The sequence below is a fragment of the Tachypleus tridentatus genome, chromosome 9 (genome assembly GCF_004210375.1).
Source record: "Tachypleus tridentatus isolate NWPU-2018 chromosome 9, ASM421037v1, whole genome shotgun sequence".
In the NCBI taxonomy this organism is placed as follows: domain Eukaryota; kingdom Metazoa; phylum Arthropoda; class Merostomata; order Xiphosura; family Limulidae; genus Tachypleus; species Tachypleus tridentatus.
This window is the reverse complement of record NC_134833.1, coordinates 9,332,630-9,357,120: the sequence shown is the minus strand read 5'-3', so window position 1 is coordinate 9,357,120 and position 24,491 is coordinate 9,332,630. Positions and strand designations below refer to the sequence as shown.

At 32.0% G+C, this 24,491-nt stretch overlaps 2 protein-coding genes across 2 annotated transcripts in view; one reads left to right on the top strand and one right to left on the bottom strand.

Annotated features, from left to right (window-relative positions):
* Positions 1-4,284, bottom strand: part of LOC143224737 (vitamin D3 receptor-like) — a 41,139-nt gene extending 36,855 nt beyond the window's left edge. The window contains exon 1 of the mRNA XM_076452999.1: positions 4,102-4,284. Coding sequence (XP_076309114.1) covers positions 4,102-4,168 — 67 coding nt within the window. The 5' untranslated portion in view covers positions 4,169-4,284. The remainder of the gene's footprint in view (positions 1-4,101) is intronic.
* A 264-nt stretch (positions 4,285-4,548) lies between these two features.
* Positions 4,549-11,045, top strand: LOC143224739 (vitamin D3 receptor-like). The gene is made up of 2 exons (XM_076453002.1): positions 4,549-4,864; positions 9,836-11,045. The coding sequence occupies exon 2, from the start codon at positions 9,969-9,971 to the stop codon at positions 10,701-10,703; it is 735 nt and encodes a 244-aa protein (XP_076309117.1). The 5' UTR covers positions 4,549-4,864; positions 9,836-9,968; the 3' UTR covers positions 10,704-11,045.
* The last annotated feature ends 13,446 nt before the right edge of the window (positions 11,046-24,491 follow it).

Below are 24,491 nucleotides of genomic sequence, written 5' to 3'. Positions count from 1 at the left end.
TGTATATAGTAATACGGTAAGGTTACGTGTTCTAGTTATATATAATGTTGAATAAGGTTGTATATAGTAATACGGTAAGATTACGTGTTCTAGTTATATATAATGTTGAATAAGGTTGTATACTGTAGTACGGTAAGTTACGTGTTCTAGTTATATATAATGTTGAATAAGGTTGTATATAGTAATACGGTAAGGTTACGTGTTCTAGATATATATAATTTTGAATAAGTTGTATATAGTAATACGGTAAGGTTACGTGTTCTAGTTATATATAATGTTGAATAAGCTTGTATATAGTAGTACGGTAAGGTTACGTGTTCTAGTTATATATAATGTTGAATAAGGTTGTATATAGTAGTACGGTAAGGTTACGTGTTCTAGTTATATATAATGTTGAATAAGGTTGTATATAGTAATACGGTAAGGTTACGTGTTCTAGTTATATATAATGTTGAATAAGGTTGTATATAGTAATACGGTAAGGTTACGTGTTCTAGTTATATATAATGTTGAATAAGGTTGTATATAGTAATACGGTAAGGTTACGTGTTCTAGTTATATATAATGTTGAATAAGGTTGTATATAGTAGTACGGTAAGGTTACGTGTTCTAGTTATATATAATGTTGAATAAGGTTGTATATAGTAATACGGTAAGGTTACGTGTTCTAGTTATATATAATGTTGAATAAGGTTGTATATAGTAATACGGTAAGGTTACGTGTTCTAGTTATATATAATGTTGAATAAGGTTGTATATAGTAATACGGTAAGGTTACGTGTTCTAGTTATATATAATGTTGAATAAGGTTGTATACTGTAATACGGTAAGGTTACGTGTTCTAGTTATATATAATGTTGAATAAGGTTGTATATAGTAATACGGTAAGGTTACGTGTTCTAGTTATATATAATGTTGAATAAGGTTGTATATAGTAATACGGTAAGGTTACGTGTTCTAGTTATATATAATGTTGAATAAGGTTGTATATAGTAATACGGTAAGGTTACGTGTTCTAGTTATATATAATGTTGAATAAGGTTGTATATAGTAATACGGTAAGGTTACGTGTTCTAGTTATATATAATGTTGAATAAGGTTGTATATAGTAATACGGTAAGGTTACGTGTTCTAGTTATATATAATGTTGAATAAGGTTGTATATAGTAATACGGTAAGGTTACGTGTTCTAGTTATATATAATGTTGAATAAGGTTGTATATAGTAATACGGTAAGGTTACGTGTTCTAGTTATATATAATGTTGAATAAGGTTGTATATAGTAATACGGTAAGGTTACGTGTTCTAGTTATATATAATGTTGAATAAGGTTGTATATAGTAATACGGTAAGGTTACGTGTTCTAGTTATATATAATGTTGAATAAGGTTGTATATAGTAATACGGTAAGGTTACGTGTTCTAGTTATATATAATGTTGAATAAGGTTGTATATAGTAATACGGTAAGGTTACGTGTTCTAGTTATATATAATGTTGAATAAGGTTGTATATAGTAATACGGTAAGGTTACGTGTTCTAGTTATATATAATGTTGAATAAGGTTGTATATAGTAATACGGTAAGGTTACGTGTTCTAGTTATATATAATGTTGAATAAGGTTGTATATAGTAATACGGTAAGGTTACGTGTTCTAGTTATATATAATGTTGAATAAGGTTGTATATAGTAATACGGTAAGGTTACGTGTTCTAGTTATATATAATGTTGAATAAGGTTGTATATAGTAATACGGTAAGGTTACGTGTTCTAGTTATATATAATGTTGAATAAGGTTGTATATAGTAATACGGTAAGGTTACGTGTTCTAGTTATATATAATGTTGAATAAGGTTGTATATAGTAATACGGTAAGGTTACGTGTTCTAGTTATATATAATGTTGAATAAGGTTGTATATAGTAATACGGTAAGGTTACGTGTTCTAGTTATATATAATGTTGAATAAGGTTGTATATAGTAATACGGTAAGGTTACGTGTTCTAGTTATATATAATGTTGAATAAGGTTGTATATAGTAATACGGTAAGGTTACGTGTTCTAGTTATATATAATGTTGAATAAGGTTGTATATAGTAATACGGTAAGGTTACGTGTTCTAGTTATATATAATGTTGAATAAGGTTGTATATAGTAATACGGTAAGGTTACGTGTTCTAGTTATATATAATGTTGAATAAGGTTGTATATAGTAATACGGTAAGGTTACGTGTTCTAGTTATATATAATGTTGAATAAGGTTGTATATAGTAATACGGTAAGGTTACGTGTTCTAGTTATATATAATGTTGAATAAGGTTGTATATAGTAATACGGTAAGGTTACGTGTTCTAGTTATATATAATGTTGAATAAGGTTGTATATAGTAATACGGTAAGGTTACGTGTTCTAGTTATATATAATGTTGAATAAGGTTGTATATAGTAATACGGTAAGGTTACGTGTTCTAGTTATATATAATGTTGAATAAGGTTGTATATAGTAATACGGTAAGGTTACGTGTTCTAGTTATATATAATGTTGAATAAGGTTGTATATAGTAATACGGTAAGGTTACGTGTTCTAGTTATATATAATGTTGAATAAGGTTGTATATAGTAATACGGTAAGGTTACGTGTTCTAGTTATATATAATGTTGAATAAGGTTGTATATAGTAATACGGTAAGGTTACGTGTTCTAGTTATATATAATGTTGAATAAGGTTGTATATAGTAATACGGTAAGGTTACGTGTTCTAGTTATATATAATGTTGAATAAGGTTGTATATAGTAACACGGTAAGGTTACGTGTTCTAGTTATATATAATGTTGAATAAGGTTGTATATAGTAATACGGTAAGGTTACGTGTTCTAGTTATATATAATGTTGAATAAGGTTGTATATAGTAATACGGTAAGGTTACGTGTTCTAGTTATATATAATGTTGAATAAGGTTGTATATAGTAATACGGTAAGGTTACGTGTTCTAGTTATATATAATGTTGAATAAGGTTGTATATAGTAATACGGTAAGGTTACGTGTTCTAGTTATATATAATGCCGAATAAGGTTGTATATAGTAATACGGTAAGGTTACGTGTTCCAGTTATATATAATGTTGAAAGTTGTATATAGTAATACGGTAAGGTTACGTGTTCTAGTTATATATAATGTTGAATAAGGTTACGTGTTCTAGTAATAAGGTTGTATATAGTAATAGGTAAGGTTACGTGTTCTAGTTATATATAATGTTGAATAAGGTTGTATATAGTAATACGGTAAGGTTACGTGTTCTAGTTATATATAATGTTGAATAAGGTTGTATATAGTAGCACGGTAAGGTTACGTGTTCTAGTTATATATAATGTTGAATAAGGTTGTATATAGTAATACGGTAAGGTTACGTGTTCTAGTTATATATAATGTTGAATAAGGTTGTATATAGTAGTACGGTAAGGTTACGTGTTCTAGTTATATATAATGTTGAATAATGTTGTATATAGTAATACGGTAAGGTTACGTGTTCTAGTTATATATAATGTTGAATAAGGTTGTATATAGTAATACGGTAAGGTTACGTGTTCTAGTTATATATAATGTTGAATAATTTTGTTTAGGACGGTAATAGTGTATTAAAGTTGCATGTGGTATTAAAGGTGGCAATTTTACGTAACGATTTTTGACTACATTTAGATGTTAGCGCCGTCTATTTACTAGAATATTATTCACCAATATTTCAAACCCCGATCAAATTATCTAAGTACACACAATGTCAGATTACCTCAACACGTCTTAAACATAAATATTTTAATAGCAGTACAGGTGTTTCGAAGAACAACGTGACATACACTATCTGGTATAAGTAACAAGTTACCGATAATCTAAGACTTTAGTTGCTTAAAGTAATAATTACTGGTTTTTGATAGTTTCTACCTATGCAATAATTTCTACTCCTCAAACTCCCTTTTTATATTTATTACTATGAGTTACGCTATTTTTAAATACAGTGGACTCCTGTAAAAATTTCTGGTGGAAGCTATAACTGATAGAAATGTGTTCTAGCAGGTCTGGTGTCGTGACTTGCTACACCCTTGTCTTACCTTGGCAGGATGGGAGGCCGTAGATCCACTGATGGGGACCCAAGGGCCATGGATGTGCCGCTGACATCTAGAAGTGTAAGGAGCCTGAGGGGTTTATAAAGAGAGAAACCTGTTCTAAACCCCGTTATACCTTTCTCTCGTGCCTCTATACTCGTGCCAGTTCTTGTCGCACGAGCATTTCCAAAGAGCTGTCGTTCCCTTGGAGACCGAGCGAGTTGTCTTAACGAAGAGAAGGGTATTACTTTAAACATATCGCTACGAATGAATTAAGGTACCTGAAGGCTAAGGGGGTTCGTGGGAAAAACAGAAGAGAAACATATCTGCCAGCTGACCCGAAAATAGTGTTCCAGCACTAATCACCATTATTACTTATTTGCAAGTATAAACTTGTCCAATACTGTGCTGGTGTTACGTTGGGAAACCATGTTAAGTTACCAATAGCGCTGGATTTCAGAGTTTCCTCAGGAAGTGGCAGAATCGTGCTTGTCATCCAAAGTGGTCAGGTGCACCTTTTACCGTGTGTCCACCAATAAACACTTAGCCCTCGTCGATCGTATGAAATACTGCAGGAGGGTTGGTCGACGTCGCTGACGAATACCGTCCATCGTATCGAGTGTCCTTCGAAGGACTGTTACGAAGGAAAGGTGCTCTGAGCCCGCTCGTGAAGCCGAAACCTTTTCTATCCCGAAGTCTTGCATGAAAAGAGGTTAAGGGTTAGAAACTTATATTATTGTCCACCGAAATATAAAGTTATTTTGATTAGGTAATTATACTTCTGTTTCTCTTCTTGTGTTTTTGGAAATTGTGTGTGACAGAAGGGGTTTCGCTTCGACTAGAATTTTAGAAGAAAGATTGATTAAGTTGCCGTTTAAGTTATAGATTAGTTACGATAAGTTGAGAGAAGAAACAGATAACACTGGAACCTATACATCACAATACTAAAATTATATTCATACCTTTGATTATTTAGAAGCCTGGTTCTTAACACAACCATTTTACAAGCACCGTTAAAATTAAAACGAATAATTTAAAGCTCGTAGTCCAAATATGAGTAGAAATTTAAAAAGATACACATGGTTACACAAAATTGTTAACACAGGCTGTCAATTTAGGATTACTTTTAATGTGATTTAAGAATTTTTATCATTATACAAAGTCGTTTTTTAACTATTATAATTCGGTTTTAATGTGCAACTTTATTGTAGCAAACACAAGAAAAAATACAAACAACTAAAACAAAAACATTAAAGTTTATTAACAATGTTAAACGTAACAGTAAACTTTATTAACAATAATAAAACATAATATTAAACTTTATTAACAATGTTAAACGTAACAGTAAACTTTATTAACAATAATAAAACATAATATTAAACTTTATTAACAATGTTAAACGTAACAGTAAACTTTATTAACATTAATAAAACATAATATTAAACTTTATTAACAATGTTAAACGTAACAGTAAACTTTAATAACAATCTAAAACACAATAGTAAACTTTAATAACAATATAAAACAGAACAGCAAACTTCATTAATAATGTTAAACGTAACAGTAAACTTTAATAACAATCTAAAACACAATATCAAACTTTGATAACAATATAAAACAGAACAGCAAACTTCATTAATAATGTTAAACGTAACAGTAAACTTTAATAACAATCTAAAACACAATAGTAAACTTTAATAACAATATAAAACATAACAGCAAACTTCATTAACAATGTTAAACGTAACAGTAAACTTTAATAACAATCTAAAACACAATAGCAAACTTTGATAACAATATAAAACATAACAGCAAACTTCATTAACAATGTTAAACGTAACAGTAAACTTTAATAACAATCTAAAACACAATAGTAAACTTTAATAACAATTTCTTTTTTAGAACCAAGACTAGTGAATAATCTACTTACCATTACGCTTTAACAGTTGTGTTAATGTTGTTATAACAGTTGTGTTAATGTAGTTATAACAGTTGTGTTAATGTTATTCTAAGAGTTGTGTTAATTTAGTTATAATAGTTGTGTTAATGTAGTTATAACAGTTGTGTTAATGTTGTTATAACAGTTGTGTTAATGTTGTTATAAGAGTTGTGTTAATGTAGTTATAACAGTTGTGTTAATATAGTTATAACAGTTGTGTTAATGTTATTATAACAGTTGTGTTAATGTAGTTATAACAGTTGTGTTAATGTAGTTATAACAGTTGTGTTAATGTTGTTATAACAGTTGTGTCAATGTAGTTATAATAGTTGTGTTAATGTTGTTATAACTTTTGTGTTAATGTTGTTCTAAGAGTTGTGTTAATTTAGTTATAACCGTTGTGTTAATGTAGTTATAACAGTTGTGTTAATGTAGTTATAACAGTTGTGTTAATGTAGTTATAACAGTTGTGTTAATGTTGTTATAACAGTTGTGTTAATGTAGTTATAATAGTTGTGTTAATGTTGTTATAACAGTTGTGTTAATCTTGTTATAACAGTTGTGTTAATGTTGTTATAAGAGTTGTGTTAATGTTGTTATAACAGTTGTGTTAATGTTGTTATAACAGTTGTGTTAATGTTGTTATACTAGTTGTGTTAATGTAGTTATAACAGTTGTGTTAATGTAGTTATAACAGTTGTGTTAATATAGTTATAACAGTTGTGTTAATGTTATTATAACAGTTGTGTTAATGTAGTTATAACAGTTGTGTTAATGTAGTTATAACAGTTGTGTTAATGTTGTTATAACAGTTGTGTCAATGTAGTTATAATAGTTGTGTTAATGTTGTTATAACTTTTGTGTTAATGTTGTTCTAAGAGTTGTGTTAATTTAGTTATAACCGTTGTGTTAATGTAGTTATAACAGTTGTGTTAATGTAGTTATAACAGTTGTGTTAATGTAGTTATAACAGTTGTGTTAATGTTGTTATAACAGTTGTGTTAATGTAGTTATAATAGTTGTGTTAATGTTGTTATAACAGTTGTGTTAATCTTGTTATAACAGTTGTGTTAATGTTGTTATAAGAGTTGTGTTAATGTTGTTATAACAGTTGTGTTAATGTTGTTATAACAGTTGTGTTAATGTTGTTATAATAGTTGTGTTAATGTAGTTATAACAGTTGTGTTAATGTAGTTATAACAGTTGTGTTAATGTGGTTATAACAGTTGTGTTAATGTTGTTATAACAGTAAATGTAGTTCTATAAAACAATGGTTGTCTTTTTCCCCAACAAGCATGTCTGCAGCATATTTTTAATACAGAAGAAATTGTAGTAATGTATTACATCTTTCTTGGAACTTAACAAATTATTTGAGTTATACTATCACTTTTAGATACAGATCTAGTTACTTCCACAGTACTTAACTTTTTAATAAGTTAACAAGTTGTTTTAACCATGCCTGTCTTTGTCAGATATTAGTCGAGTTATTTCCACAATGCTTAACTTTTTAATAAGTAAACAAGTTGTTTTAACCATGCCTGTTTTTGTCAGATATTAGTCGACTTACTTCCACAATACTTAACTTTTTAATAAGTTAACAAGTTGTTTTAACCATGCCTGTTTTTGTCAGATATTAGTTTAGTTACTTCCACAATACTTAACTTTTTAACAAGTAACAAGTTGTTTTAACCATGCCTGTTTTTGTCAGATATTAGTTTAGTTACTTCCACAATACTTAACTTTTTAACAAGTAACAAGTTGTTTTAACCATGCCTGTCTTTGTCAGATATTTAAATAAATATATATTTATATTTACAATACACACTAACGTTATCCAAAACATGAATATTTAACACTGCTTACGATATATGTTGTAGTGTAACACATTGTTTTACCTTAAACATGAATATTTAACACTTCTCTCTCCTCATGTGAAGCATGTAGATTGATAGGAGTATCTGTACACTGAATATAGACACTGATATCTGTTCATTATAGATAGACAGGGGTATCTGTACACTGAATATAGACACTGATATATGTTCATTAGAGATAGACAGGGGTATCTGTACATTAGAGATAGACAGTGATATCTGTACACTGAATATAGATACGGATATCTGTACATTAGAGATAGACGAGTGTATCTGTACACTGGAGAGAGACGCGGATATTAATGTATTGAGAATAAACATGAATATATGTACATTAGAGACAAAATAAAGATATTTAAACGTGAGTTAAATACGAAGTATTGTGTTATTTCACAATAATAAGTTAACGTTAACAACATCTTCGTTCCCGATTATTCTGTTCTTGAAAAACAAAAGAAAAAATGCATATTTATTGGTTTAATATAATTGAGGTACAGAGTTTAGTGTTTTCTTTTAATCATAATGGTAATATTGTGGACATGGGAAATATATATGTGTATATGTTGCTACTGTGATTGTTTATCGCACAGAGATTGATGATGTAGTTCAGACATTCTCAGATAACTTGTTCACAACTTTGGATATTCAGCGGAGAGATTTTCTTGTGTGGTGTCAGTTTTACGTTATTGATTAGATAAAGCCATTGAGGGAATGAATAAGCACAATGGGCTATCTGTTCTGTGCCCAGGACGGGTGTATAAGCCGATATTTTCGTGTCATACACCTGCTGGTTTATTTCTGTTGATAAGTCATCCTGTCGTGTACATCTCCTTAAATCTCTCTAATGAAAATTTTGATTATTGAGATGACCCTACGCTCTGCTTCTTTAATTTATATTTTAATTAAAGTTAAAGAAACTTATGGTCATCTTATTCTAAAGCGTACTTCTCTGTCTGGTACGAGATGGTGGATAACAACTTATGGTATTCTTGTTCTAAAGCGTACTTCTCTGTCTGGCACAAGCTGGTGGAGAGCAACTTATGGTCATCTTCTTCTAAAGCGTACTTCTCTGTCTGGCACAAGATGGTGGAGAGCAACTTATGGTCATCTTATTCTAAAGCGTACTTCTCTGTCTGGCACAAGATGGTAGATAGCAACTTATGGTCATCTTGTTCTAAAGCGTACTTCTCTGTCTGGCACAAGATGGTGGATAACAACTTATGGTCATCTTGTTCTAAAGCGTACTTCTCTGTCTGGCACAAGATGGTGGATAGCACACTCGACTCACAATCTATAGGTTGCGAATCCCAATCTTACAACCGAGTTTGTTACCCTTGCAGCCATAGAGGAGTTGTAATGTAACGATTAGTCCTATTTTTCGTTAAAAGATGGTGGTTAGTGATATGACCTCGCTGTCCTTCCTCTACTTCTAAAGTTAACGCTGATAACCCTCTAGTAGCCTAGGACGAATTTCAACAGAGAAACAACACTGTTTTTATACAGCTAGGACGAAATTCAACAGAGAAACAACACTGTTTTATACAGCTAGGACGAAATTCAACAGAGAAACAACACTGTTTTTATACAGCTAATATGAGTCCAACACTTTGGATATGGCTGATCATACTGATATCATATGAACTGTGTAGAAACGGCTGAGTCGATGGTTAACCACTCAAGAGTAAAACAACTTTTGTAACAGAAAAAGCTGTTTTATTTTTATCCACTATAAGTCAGTATTTAAACATATTTGTAACAATAATATCATAACAAATTATTTTTCGACTCTAGCAAAGAAATTACCTCTTTCTTTTTACAAATACTATTTATATATTTTTCAAATAATAAAAATAAAAACATTTAATACTCTAATCCAGCCTAAAATGTGAAACAGTGTTTTGTATAATAATACTATTTCTGACATCAGAAGAATCGTCGAGAAAGCTATCATCCAGACCTCAACGAAATTCCTAAGTTTTTAACCCAAGACGACATGAGTCGATAGTGACCTCTCACGAAGCAGCCGACCTTGTGATCGTGGCCGAACTGAAGTAATCGATATGTTCTTCACAGTTATCAAACAGTTTGCACACTTTGCCCAGCAACTACGTTCCTTCGCGGTTATCCCTCGACACGATCAGGAGATCTTGTTACGTACTGGCGTCATGGAATTATGCTTTCTTCGGAGTGCGTACGTGTTTGATGAAAGCCAACAAGCTTGGTCTGACCAGAACAAAATGTTCTACAAATTTTCTCCAACGCTTTTAGCGGAAGACGTGAAACGACTGGTTTCCGACGAACTCTTCGAAAAACACATGGAATTCATTCGTGGGATTAAACAGTTAGATATCGATGAACCAACACTTATGATTCTACTCGTGACTGTCCTCTTGTGTTCAGACAGACTTGAGTTGGTAAACACAGATTTAGTGGTGTCAGAACAAGAGAAATATTGTGTTTTACTTAAAAATTACATGTTGTGGAGGTTTGGTTCCATAAATTCAGCGGTTCTTTATCCTAAACTATTTTTGAAATTACCAAACTTAAGAGAACTTACAGATGCTCACAGCGATTACCATCTTAGACTTAGCACGTGGGAAGTAGAAGAAATTCAGAAACGGTTATCATGTTTGAAAGTTGAGTCACCAACACCGTATTGGAACACGTTAGAGCTGTTGGAGAAGAGTTTGGAAGCGAATGTAGGGAAGCGGTGGACGTTACGTCGTGACTTGTTAACAGATGTGAGTTCATCCTCTTCTGTTTCCATGGAAGATGAATCCAATTCAAGTGAATGATCTGGTAAGTTCTCTTGACATCAGAAGAGCTGATTCAAAATGATCCTATTTCAGCCTTTGAATTAGCTAACAAAGTGCCTTAAAATCAAATCATGGACTACATTCGATGAAAAATATTGAAAGAATAAAGTTGTAAAAGTTATGGACTTCAAATCCTCTAAAGTGTCTGAAACTTATGAGAGTGTTTACTTGAAATCCATCGAAGCGTCTAGAATAAACAAGTATTTCGATCATAAATCTATTGAAGTGTCTGGGACTTACAAGTGTTTCGATTGTAAATTAATTCACTTGTTTGGAATATTTAAGTGTTTATATTCTAAATCCATTAAACTGCCTGAAATGTGTAGATTTCTTTTTTTTACCAATGGATAAAATTCGTAATGAATCAGAGACTTTGAGGCTTAGCAGGATCTTCGTTTAAACATAACTTGAAACGCGGCCCGGCATGGCCAAGGGGGTTAAGGCATTTGACTCGTAATCTGAGGGTCGCGTGTTTGAATCCCCGTCACACCAAATATGCTCGCCTTTTCAGCCGTAGAGGCGTTATAATGTGATGATCAATCTCACTATTCGTTGGTAAAAGAGTACCCCAAGAGGTGGGTGGTGATGACTAGCTGCCTTCTCTCTAGTCTTAAACTGCTAAATTAGGGACGGTTAGCGCAGATAGCCCTTGAGTAGCTTTGAGCGAAATTCATAAAATAAACTAAAAACGAAACAAATTACAAATGTGTTAATAGATTGTTATTATTTCAGAATTCTAACAACTTTATACGTACAAACGCTACATGATTGAGTAATAGTTTATATTCTAGTCCTTAGGTCCACACGCCTGACTTCTCTACTAATTTGTAATTTTTATTTCATTTCTTCATGTGTTTTTATCTCACACCACACATTAAATATGTCAATCTCCTGATATGTTAAAAATTACCTATAATTTTCACGACTTCTTAAAGTTAAAATAAAGTAACGTTTCTGTATAACAGTAGTGTTATAACAGTAGTATATCAGTAGTGTTTCTCTAATACTGTAACGAATTCAGTATTTGTAAAGTCTAGGTAGTTATATGAACAATTCAACCATCTCTTGAACATCTTTTAACTAAAAGAAATAACTTGTATGATAAAGATATGATTCTGATCTATATAATTGTTTATACCTTTTTCTAATGATGGGCTTGAACAACTGTCAATAAGTTCGTTTTCCAGAAATGACCTTAGTTATATAGAAGTTATATACTAACATTTCGTCCAACATCCTATAGATAACTGGAAGTTATATACTAACATTTAGTCTAACACCCTACAGATAACTAGAAGTTATATACTAACATTTAGTCTAACACCCTATAGATAACTAGAAGTTATATACTAACATTTAGTCCAACACCCTATAGATAACTTGAAGTTATATACTAACATTTAGTCCAACACCCTATAGATAACTAGAAGTTATATACTAACATTTAGTCCAGCACCCTATAGATAACTAGAAGTTATATACTAACATTTAGTCTAACACCCTACAGATAACTAGAAGTTATATACTAACATTTAGTCCAGCACTCTATAGATAACTAGAAGTTATATACTAACATTTAGTCCAACACCCCATAGATAACTTGAAGTTATATACTAACATTTAGTCCAACACCCTACAGATAACTAGAAGTTATATACTAACATTTAGTCTAACACCCTACAGATAACTAGAAGTTATATACTAACATTTAGTCCAACACCCTATAGATAACTAGAAGTTATATACTAACATTTAGTCTAACACCCTATAGATAACTAGAAGTTATATACTAACATTTAGTCCAACACCCTATAGATAACTAAAAGTTATATACTAACATTTAGTCCAACACCCTATAGATAACTAGAAGTTATATACTAACATTTAGTCCAACACCCTATAGATAACTAGAAGTTATATACTAACATTTTGTCCAACACCCTATAGATAACTTGAAGTTATATACTAACATTTAATCCAACACCCTATAGATAACTTGAAGTTATATACTAACATTTAGTCCAGCACCCTATAGATAACTTGAAGTTATATACTAACATTTAGTCCAACACTTTATAGATAACTAGAAGTTATATACTAACATTTAGTCCAACACCCTATAGATAACTTTTTGGTAAGAGGCTTCTCTTCAATGTTGACACCTTGTAGTTAAAACGATCAACTACAAAAACGTACAAAATTCAATCATAACCTCAGCATATAAAGTACCAACAGTACTTTATCAACATTCATACACAAGTATGCAAACTTAGAAACAGTATCAGGTAGACTCTTGCATAATGCACTAAATTATTGTTCTAAAAACTGGGATGAAAAGGATTTGTGACATTAACAGATAACACGTACATGGTGAACATAGTTCTAAATATCTCTCTCCTGTGGATATATATTCAAGAAATAGAAATCCAACAGGCCACCAAACACTACACGTTTAGGTTCAGTATTATATAAATAGTTTACAATTAGCTTTATATAAATAGGTAAAAAAATTGATTGTATACACTGTATTGACATTGCCCTGAAAATGATTGTAGACACTATATTGACATTGCCCTGAAAAGGGCCAGAGTACGTGTGGGTTAGTGTGGCAATCAAGCACTACAACTTTAACATAGTAGTAGCTGAGAAATGAAGTTAGGGATGAAGGAAGAGGTATTTTTGCACCTGACCCTCCTGGGTATAAAATGTTCAACATACCCATAAAGAAGGAGAGAACTATTAATCTCTTGTTACAGGAATTATTATAAACAACACAAACAAAAACGAATATCTTCTAGCCATGTCATTCTCTTTCATATTAATATTCCAAAAAACAAATATACTTATATTATATTAATGTCCTGTAATAAAATTAAACTTTAAAAACATCCAACGTTATCCTCAGTATGAAAAATATTTAGTAAAATTAAAATTAAATAGCATCCAACATTGCACTCAATATTGAAGTACTTTAGTAAAATTAAACTTTAATAACGTCCATCAATATCCTGAATATTCAAGATCTGTAGTAAAATTAAACTTTAATAGCATCCAACATTATATTCAAGACTGATGTTCTTTACTATAATAAAATTTAATAACATCGAATATTACATTCCAATTCAAGTTCTGTGGAAAAATTAAACTTTTATAATCTCCAACATCATCCTCAATAATGAAGTTCTTGAGTAGAATTAAACCTTAATAACGCCACACCTTATCCTCTATATCAGTGTTCTATAGAGAGATAAAACTTTTATAACATCCAACATTATCCTCCACTTCATGTTCTGTAGTAAAATTAAACTTTAATAACATCTAACATTATCCCCCACTTCATGTTCTGTAGTAAAATTAAACTTTAATAACATCCAACATTATCCCTCACTTCATGTTCGGTAGTAAAATTAAACTTTAATAACATCCAACATTATCCCCCACTTCATGTTCTGTAGTAAAATTAAACTTTAATAACATCCAACATTATCCCCACATATTGTTCTGTAGTGAAATTAAACTTTAATAACATCCAACATTATCCCTCACTTCATGTTCTGTAGTAAAATTAAACTTTAATAACATCCAACATTATCCCCCACTTCATGTTCTGTAGTAAAATTAAACTTTAATAACATCTACCATTATCCTCCACTTCATGTTCTGTAGTAAAATTAAACTTTAATAACATCCAACATTATCCCTCACTTCATGTTCTGTAGTAAAATTAAACTTTAATAACATCCAACATTATCCCCCACTTCATGTTCTGTAGTAAAATTAAACTTTAATAACATCTAACATTATCCCCCACTTCATGTTCTGTAGTAAAATTAAACTTTAATAACATCCAACATTATCCCCACATATTGTTCTGTAGTAAAATTAAACTTTAATAACATCTAACATTATCCCCCACTTCATGTTCTGTAGTAAAATTAAACTTTTATAACATCCAACATTATCCCTCACTTCATGTTTGGTAGTAAAATTAAACTTTAATAACATCTACCATTATCCTTCACTTCATGTTCTGTAGTAAAATTAAGCTTTATTAACATCTAACATTATCCCTCACTTCATGTTCTGTAGTAAAATTAAACTTTAATAACATCCAACATTATCCCTCACTTCATGTTCTGTAGTAAAATTAAACTTTAATAACATCTAACATTATCCCCCACTTCATGTTCTGTAGTAAAATTAAACTTTAGTAACATCTAACATTATCCCCCACTTCATGTTCTGTAGTAAAATTCAACTTTTATAATATTTTACAAAACATAAAGCTTCAGTAATTTTGAGATTTCCATACGAACCGTATCTGTTCTTTACATGTATATTATTTTACATTATGTCCCAGTTGTTTGAGTCATTATTTAAACTAGTTTCTGACTTAGATGGTAAACTCTATATTGAGAAAGTCTGTTTCAATGTAATATATGATTGTAATGACGAACATCTTTAACTTAATATGTATTTGTACTGACTTCAGACCATGACACTAATGTTTACGGTAAAACTGTTAGAACTGGCTGGTTTATGTGTGTAGCTTACTTTCGATACTTCTGTTTTATTTTGATAGAATTGTTTTTCTCTTTAATTACCTAGAATCTGGAAGTTCCCGGTAAGTTTTAGTTTAGAAAGTTTTCGTTTCAAATGTTTACCGTAGCTGATTATTAACGAAACTTATTTACAAAAATCGTATTCGATATAAAAAAGGTTACCGTAAAATAAAGCCAGCAAAGTTTTGTAATGTCACCCGTTAACTCACTGTGACTTGATTTATATAGAAATAGGCTTAACAAACTTGTTGTTTCGGATACTTCTTGTATCTATTTTACCACATTACAGTATAAAATATAAAACTTTATCCACATGTCAATAAAACACATCAAACGTTCACCACATTACAGTATAAAATATAAAACTTTCTCCACATGTCAATAAAACACACCAAACGTTCACCACATTTCAGTATAAAATTTGAAACATTATTATACAATTTCGACAGCTGGAACCTTTACAAAATTTCATTCAAGGCATAAACCAACAGTCTAGCTGCTGTGTCCACTGCAGGGAATCGAGCCCCTTGTCTTAGCGTTGTAAGTATACAGACTTACTGCACTTCCACCGGAATGCAAATCCGGTGAGACGTTCTCTTTACCGTAACTGCTTGTCATGTTTAACATCTCACAGTCACGTTTGAGGCAAGATATTTCTCAGTCACATTCAACATACAATACCTCACAAATTAAAGAATACACTAAACAGTCGCCAAATTTATTATATTATTGTTTAAAGAAGACAACGTTTCGAACTGATTATCTGAAAACTAGATTGAAACGTCATCTTTAATTACAAATAAAATATTTGTAAATACAAAATCTCTCACAATTAACTCCGTATTACGTTTACAAAATCTCTCACAATCATGTATAAGACAAGCTATCTCACAATCGAGTTTCGATACACTTTGTTAAATAGTTTCCTGTTCGATATCATCCGTTACGTTGTCAGAAGAATGTTCGTTGTCTCACAACCATCAGTTCGATTCCTTTCGGCGGACATACCAGATAGCTCGATGTGGTTTTCCTATAAAAACACACATACAACCATCAATAAATATCTAAAATTATCGAGTGTGTTGAACTATTTTCTTCTACAAGGGAGAGTTTGAGAATTTACATCACTAAAATCAGGGGCTCGATTCCCCTCGATGCATACAACGGATACCCCGATGTGGCTTTGCTATAACAAAACACACACACGCACTTTTATGTTCATGTGTTCTGATACCCACAGAACATGTATGACAGTCTTTTTGTTTGTTTGTGTTGAATTTCGCGCAAAGCTACACGAGGGCTGTCTGAGCATGCTTTCCTTAATTTAGCAGCGTAAGACTAAAGAGAAGGCAGGTAGTCATTACTACCCACCGCCAACTCTTAGGCTACTCTTTTACCAACGAATGGTTGGATTCACAGTCACGTTATAACGCTTCCACGACTGAAAGGGTGATCATGTTTGGTGTGACGGAGATTCCAACTTGTGAATTATGAGTCGAATGCCTTAACTACCTGGTCATGCCGGGCTGTGCCTTAACAACCTGGTCATGCCGGGCCGTGTCTTAGTCTAATCGTGTTTGTTCTCTTTCTTGAACAAAACAAGGAACTAACATCTCTGATAAATAGTATGAACAAAACAAAGACCTAACATCTCTGATAAATAGTTAGTATGAACAAAACAAGGACCTAACATCTCTGATAAATAGTTAGTATGAACAAAACAAGGACCTAAGATCTCTGATAAATAGTATGAACAAAACAAGGACCTAACATCTCCGATAAATAGTTCATATGAACAAAACAAGGGCCTAACATCTCTGATAAATAGTATGTACAAAACAAGGACCTAACATTTCTGATAAATAGTTAGTATGAACAAAACAAGGACCTAAGATCTCTGATAAATAGTTAGTATGACCAAAACAAGGACCTAAGATCTCTGATAAATAGTTAGTATGAACAAAACAAGGTCCTAACATCTCTGATAAATAGTATGAACAAAACAAGGACCTAACATCTCTGATAAATAGTTAGTATGAACAAAACAAGGACCTAAGATCTCTGATAAATAGTCAGTATGAACAAAACAAGGACCTAACATCTCTGATAAATAGTTAGTATGAACAAAACAAGGACCTAACATCTCTGATAAATAGTTAGTATGAACAAAACAAGGACCTAACATCTCTGATAAATAGTCAGTATGAACAAAACAAGGACCTAACATCTCTGATAAATAGTTAGTATGAACAAAACAAGAACCTAACATCTCTGATAAATAGTCAGTATGAACAAAACAAGGACCTAACATCTCTGATAAATAGTTAGTATGAACAAAACAAGGACCTAACATCTCTGATAAATAGTTAGTATGAACAAAACAAGGACCTAACATCTCTGATAAATAGTCAGTATGAACAAAACAAGGACTTAACATCTCTGATAAATAGTTAGTATGAACACAACAAGGACCTAACATCTCTGATAAATAGTTAGTATGAACAAAACAAGGACCTAACATCTATGACTCTAAACATTTCCATTGAATTACGTTTTATTCTTCCTCGCACTTTTTTGGTGTTGACGTTAACTTGAAGATATAGTATTCCTTACTGCTAAACTGTGGGGAAGAAATCATTATGGGGTTGTGGATAAGTTATAAGAGTGACAGTCAGATCCCACTACTCAGTTGTTTTCCTATAGATCTTGTTGACTAAACGTTATTCCTTCAAGTTGTTATGGTGCTTGACTGTACTCTGAACGTCGCTGGTTTTAATCTCCGTTACACCAAACATGCTCGCCCTTTCAGCCGTGGGAGCGTTATAATGTGGAGTCAATCCCACTATTCGTTGATAAAAGAGTAGCCCAAGCGTTGGGGATGGGTGGAAATGACTAGTTACCTTCACTCTAGTTTTACACTGATAAATTAGGGACGACTAGCAGAGGTCGCCCTCGTGTAGCTTTGCGTGAAATTAAAAAAAAAGAACAAACCAATCCTTAGCATTCCCGCAAAAATTCTGAAATGAATAATTTATTTACTGTTAAGCACAAAGCTATGCGATAGGCTATCTGAGCTATGCCCACCTGGATTATCAACCATGCGATGGGCTATCTGAGCTATGCCCACCAGGATTAGCAACCATGCGATGGGCTATCTGAGCTATGCCCACCAGGATTAGCTAAACCGCTGAGCTCCTGAAAGTCGTCAAATAAACAATCGAAATCTTCGCAATTGTTTTGAACTTTTAAAATTCATGGCAAAAAACATGTAACCTTCAGATTGAAATTAGATGTTTTCCACTCGTTATATTAAGTTCAGATTAAACACGTTTAAAACATCATTAACAATGAGTTGTTTTTGTTTGTTCGTGTTTTTTTAAATTAACGCTAGACTTCTGCTAAAATCATGGAGCCATTTAAAAGATATCATCTTACCTTTATTGTCCTGCCATCTATGGAATAAGTTTAGTACTATAGAAAATATCGAATGGTAAAAAGAGATACCTTGTACAGATAAAGCAATTAAAAATTAAAATAAAATCAATTACTTCATCACTTAATCACTAGCAAAAAACCAGTTCTTTCTTGACTCAACTAAAAAGTCAATCTATTAAATAGACTCCTGGAGCTAAAATAAATGGCATTACGTTCTTATAAAACTGGGAAGTCTTTTATTGGTTGTTTTAAAAACGAGATCCCATACGTGGCGTATGCATCGTGCTTACGAGACTTCATTTAGAGGGAGTGAAGATTAGGCTATGTACTAGAACTCAAAAAATGATGAAAACCCGCACAAGTATGTCTTAAGAAACGTGATCATTTGATTTTATAAAAGCTCGCAGGACTTCAAAACTTCATCTGTTTCAAAACATTTGTTCCTATCTACATGCGCATATAAACGTTCATGATTGTGAACCAGTAGACTAAAGAAGAAACAACCGGTCAACGCATCCACCACCAATTCTTGGACAGCTCTTGATTGACTATAGTTTCACTGTTCGTTGTTATAGCTCACCAAACCAAACGAAGTGGGGAACACATTTTATGGCAACAGGAAGTTAATAATAAATACTCTGACTCACAGTCTGGGCACGCTAATCACTAGGCAACGCCCGTCTCTACCTCATAGAAATATTTACGTGTTAATTTCTTGTGTTTTGGTTCTCTGGGTGTGATATTAGACACTACTCGTATTGCACACAAACAGCTTTGTCCCACGTGTTAATTTCTTGTGTTTGATTGGTTCTCTGGGTGTGATATTAGACACTACTAATACTGCACACAAACAGCTTTGTCCCACGTGTTAATTTCTTGTGTTTGATTGGTTCTCTGGGTGTGATATTAGACACTACTCATACTGCACACAAACAGCTTTGTCCCACGTCTTAATTTCTTGTGTTTTGGTTTTCTGGGTGTGATATTACACACTACTCACACTGCACACAAACAGCTTTGTCCCACGTATTAATTTCTTGTGTTTTGGTTCTCTGGGTGTGATATCACACACTACTCACACTGCACACAAACAGCTTTGTCCCACGTGTTAATTTCTTGTGTTTGATTGGTTCTCTGGGTGTGATATTACACACTACTCACACTGCACACAAACAGCTTTGTCCCACGTGTTAATTTCTTGTGTTTTGGTTCTCTGGGTGTGATATTACACACTACTCACACTGCACACAAACAGCTTTGTCCCACGTGTTAATTTCTTGTGTTTGATTGGTTCTCTGGGTGTGATATTACACACTACTCACACTGCACACAAACAGCTTTGTCCCACGTGTTAATTTCTTGTGTTTTGGTTCTCTGGGTGTGATATTAGACACTACTCATACTGCACACAAACAGCTTTGTCCCACAGTAGCACAGCAGTCTTACTGCGGACTTACAACGATAGAAACCAGGTTTCGATACACATGGTGAGCAGAACACAGAAAGCCCATTGTGTAGACCTAGAGTTTTATCACAGTTTGCTTTTCTCTAATCTACACCGTAAATGTTCAGTTGTTTTCAAGTACCATGGGCAATTTGTACTGTGCCCACCACAAATATCAAAGCCAAATTTTTAGTGCTATAAACCTTAAGACTTACCGCTGAGCTACTTAGAGCACCTTAAAGTGTGCTATAAACCTTAAGACTTACCGCTGAGCTACTTAGAGCACCTTAAAGTGTGCTATAAGCCTCAAGACTTACCGCTGAGTTACTTAGAGCACCTTAAAGTGTGCTATAAACCTTAAGACTTACCGCTGAGCTACTTAGAGCACCTTAAAGTGTGCTATAAGCCTTAAGACTTACCGCTGAGCTACTTAGAGCACCTTAAAGTGTGCTATAAACCTTAAGACTTACCGCTGAGTTACTTAGTGCACTTTAAAGTGTGCTATAAACCTTAAGACTTACCGCTGAGTTACTTAGAGCACCTTAAAGTGTGCTATAAACTTTAAGACTTACCGCTGAGCTACTTAGAGCACCGTAAAGTGTGCTATAAATCTTAAGACTTACCGCTGAGCTGCTTAGAGCACCTTAAAGTCGCAAATATATTTCTGATATCAAATATATTGTGAACTGTGGTATCAGTATATTTCAAATGTAACATGTTTAAGGTATCACTACATTTCAAATGTAACATGTTTAAGGTATCAGTACATTTCAAATGTAACATGTTTAAGGTATCAGTACATTTCAAATGTAACATATTTAAGGTATCAGTACATTTCAAATGTAACATGTTTAAGGTATCAGTATATTTCAAATGTAACATGTTTAAGGTATCAGTACATTTCAAATGTAACATGCTTAAGGTATCACTACATTTCAAATTTAACACGTTTAAGGTATCAGTATATTTCAAATGTAACATGTTTAAGGTATCACTACATTTCAAATGTAACATATTTAAGGTATCACTACATTTCAAATGTAACATGTTTAAGGTATCACTACATTTCAAATGTAACATGTTTAAGGTATCAGTGCATTTTACATGTAACATGTTTAAGGTATCACTACATTTCAAATGTAACATGTTTAAGGTATCACTACATTTTAAATGTAACATGTTTAAGGCATTAGTACATTTTACATGTAACATGTTTAAGGTATCACTACATTTCAAATGTAACATGTTTAAGGTATCACTACATTTTAAATGTAACATGTTTAAGGTATCACTACATTTTAAATGTAACATGTTTAAGGTATCAGTACATTTCACATGTAACATGTTTAATTTCAAAATCGTTAACATATTTTGTTACAATCTGCCAGGCTAGTTAAACAAAACAACCATGAGTACAACTGAGAGTGTAAAACAGAGCACCCATTGCGTATATCATCGAACCAGAGTATACGACAGAAAGCAGGAGATGACACGTGAGTCCTATATGATTTATTTAACCCGTTATGCCAGACAACACTAGGATAACATGGACCCGTTTTATAAACACCCATTACTTAAGTTAGTCATGTGTACCTCCACCAACATCTCCTAACTCGAAGAACGAACCAGATCAAAGCTAAGTAATGATTTCCAAAATAGCAGTTTCCTTTGAGGCAGAGAACACATTAGGTTGCATTAAAAAGAACAAATAAGGCTTACGTATCGTGAATTAAGCTTTAGAATAAATTGAAAATAGATTAATCGATAAGATGAGCCTTTTAAAAAACAATTATAAAAAGCACGTTGTTCGAAAGAGATAAGAGATGTTGCAACTAAACTTGTGGTTCTTCTTGTTTGAAATCAGCTTTGTTTGTAAACCTACAGTGTTTATCTAATCTTCAGGAACATAACATGTTAACAATCTTGTTAAAGTTTACTTAACAGGACTTATCGTTAAACAGAATAATAGTTTACAAACAATACTTTAAAACTAGATTACAGTTTATTTACAGGACTTACCTTGGATAAGGTAATAATTTACAAACAATAATTTAAAACTAGATTACTGTTTACGTACAGGAGTGAGTTACAGTTAGGTACGGTAATAGACTACATAGAATTATTTAAGACTAGATTACAGTTTACTTACACGAGTTACTCTTAGATAACGTAAAAGTTTACAATCAATATTTCGTACTAGATTACGGTTTACTTACAGCAGTTACCATTAGATAATGTAGTAATTTACAAAAAATACTTTGAATGTAGATTACAATTTACTTAAACGAGTTACCATCAGACAGGTTAATAGTTTTCATACAATACTTTGAAATCAGATTACAGTTTACTTACACGAGTTACCGTCAAACATGTTAATAGTTTATATTCAATATTTTAAAACCAGATTACAGTTTACTTACACGAGTTACCGTCAAATAGGTTAATAGTTTATATTCAATATTTTAAAACCAGATTACAGTTTACTTACACGAGTTACCGTCAAACATGTTAATAGTTTATATTCAATATTTTAAAACCAGATTACAGTTTACTTACACGAGTTACCGTCAAACAGGTTAATAGTTTATATTCAATATTTTAAAACCAGATTACAGTTTACTTACCCAAGATACTGTTATAAAAGGTAACTGAAAAACCTTCAGAAAATTTCGCTGATTCAAATCCAAACGGATTTAATGTAAATCCGTCTTTACATTAAACCGTTCATTAATAATACTGAGGTTCATAAATAAACAATATTATGATATTAGATCAACGACAATAGTATTGTTTGTGTGTTTTGTATTCTCTATTCTTCATATATTGTTGCTTTCGTTACGTGCGTCAGTTAGAATACTTAATATATCAAATTTTGTTATTTTTTATTCTTTTATTACTATAATTACATCCACCACTATACTGGTACAGATATATAGATGACACGGTTGTGGGATTCACATCTACAGAACACATACTTAATTTTTTCAATCACATTAACTCTATACATCCCAACATTAACTTCACATGTGAACAAGAAGGAAGCAATCAAATATCATTTCTTAACCTCAAAATTACAAGAACAGACACACAATTTAAAACAGAAATCCACCGAAAAATAACCCACACTGGACTATACATTCCTTGGGACTCAGCACATGAAACAAAACAAAAACTCAACATACTAAGAAACCAAATAAACACAGCCATAAAACTATGCTCACCAGATAAAATTAACGATGAATTAGACAAAATAAAACAATACTTCATCAACATCAATAAGTTTCCTCCACAAACCGTAGAAAACATTATACGCACACACCTAGACAGAAAGCAAAATCAACCAACAAAAGTAAATATATCTCACGAATCAAAAAATCACGAAACTATATATTGCTGTATACCATATATTTCTGACATCAGCAAACAAATAACCAACATTTGGCAAAAACTAGTAACAAAATATGACATTCCAGTTAATATCAAATTTATTCAAAAACCAGGCACAAAACTGAAGTCTATACTATGTAAAAACTACACTGACAAACACCACACCAACATTGTTTATAAAATACAATGTGATAACTGCCACAACTTCTATATTGGAGAAACAAGTAGAAAAATGGAAACCAGATTCAAAGAAACGTTTTTGAACACTGCAAATCAAATAAACACAGCATGATCGTAGAAAACACTCAAATACTGAATAAAGAAACAAACATAAACAAACGAAAAATTAAAGAAGCCTTACTTATACAACAACTTAAGCCCAAAATAAACCAATACAAAGGAACACATTTATATCTATATTAAAAATAATATAATAAATAATAATAATAAAATAAATAATATAAAATAATATATTCAAACATCTAAGCACGCCCTCTACATTCCATCACTCAGTTACACAACCCCTTTCAAACATGTGGTCAACTTCCGGTCAGTTACCTCTTTCTTTCTTTGTGAACCTGACGATGACCGAAGAAGGTCGAAACGTTGTTCGCTCCTCTACGTAAAATATTTTCTCAACTCAAACGAACCATTTTACATATATATTTTATTACTATAATTTTGTCATAAAAATATGTTTGCATTGTCAGCTTACCGTATTGATTTAGGAATAACCCAAAACTCATAAGCTGACCGAACGTAACGAAATATTATTGGGTTTATAGCCGAAAATGTCGTTGACGTTGAGAGATCGCACTGACCAAACAATGATTTATAATATTTACAGTTAGAAACGTGACAAAAGTTTATTTAATTAATTATACACCTTAGCAGGTTAAGTTTTATTATTGACCTAAGTAAGTGTTTTGCTCCCATTTA

Coding starts and splice junctions, on each gene's coding strand:
- LOC143224739 (XM_076453002.1), top strand. CDS start 9,969: ATGTTCTTCACAGTTATCAAACAGTTTGCACACTTTGCCCAGCAACTA.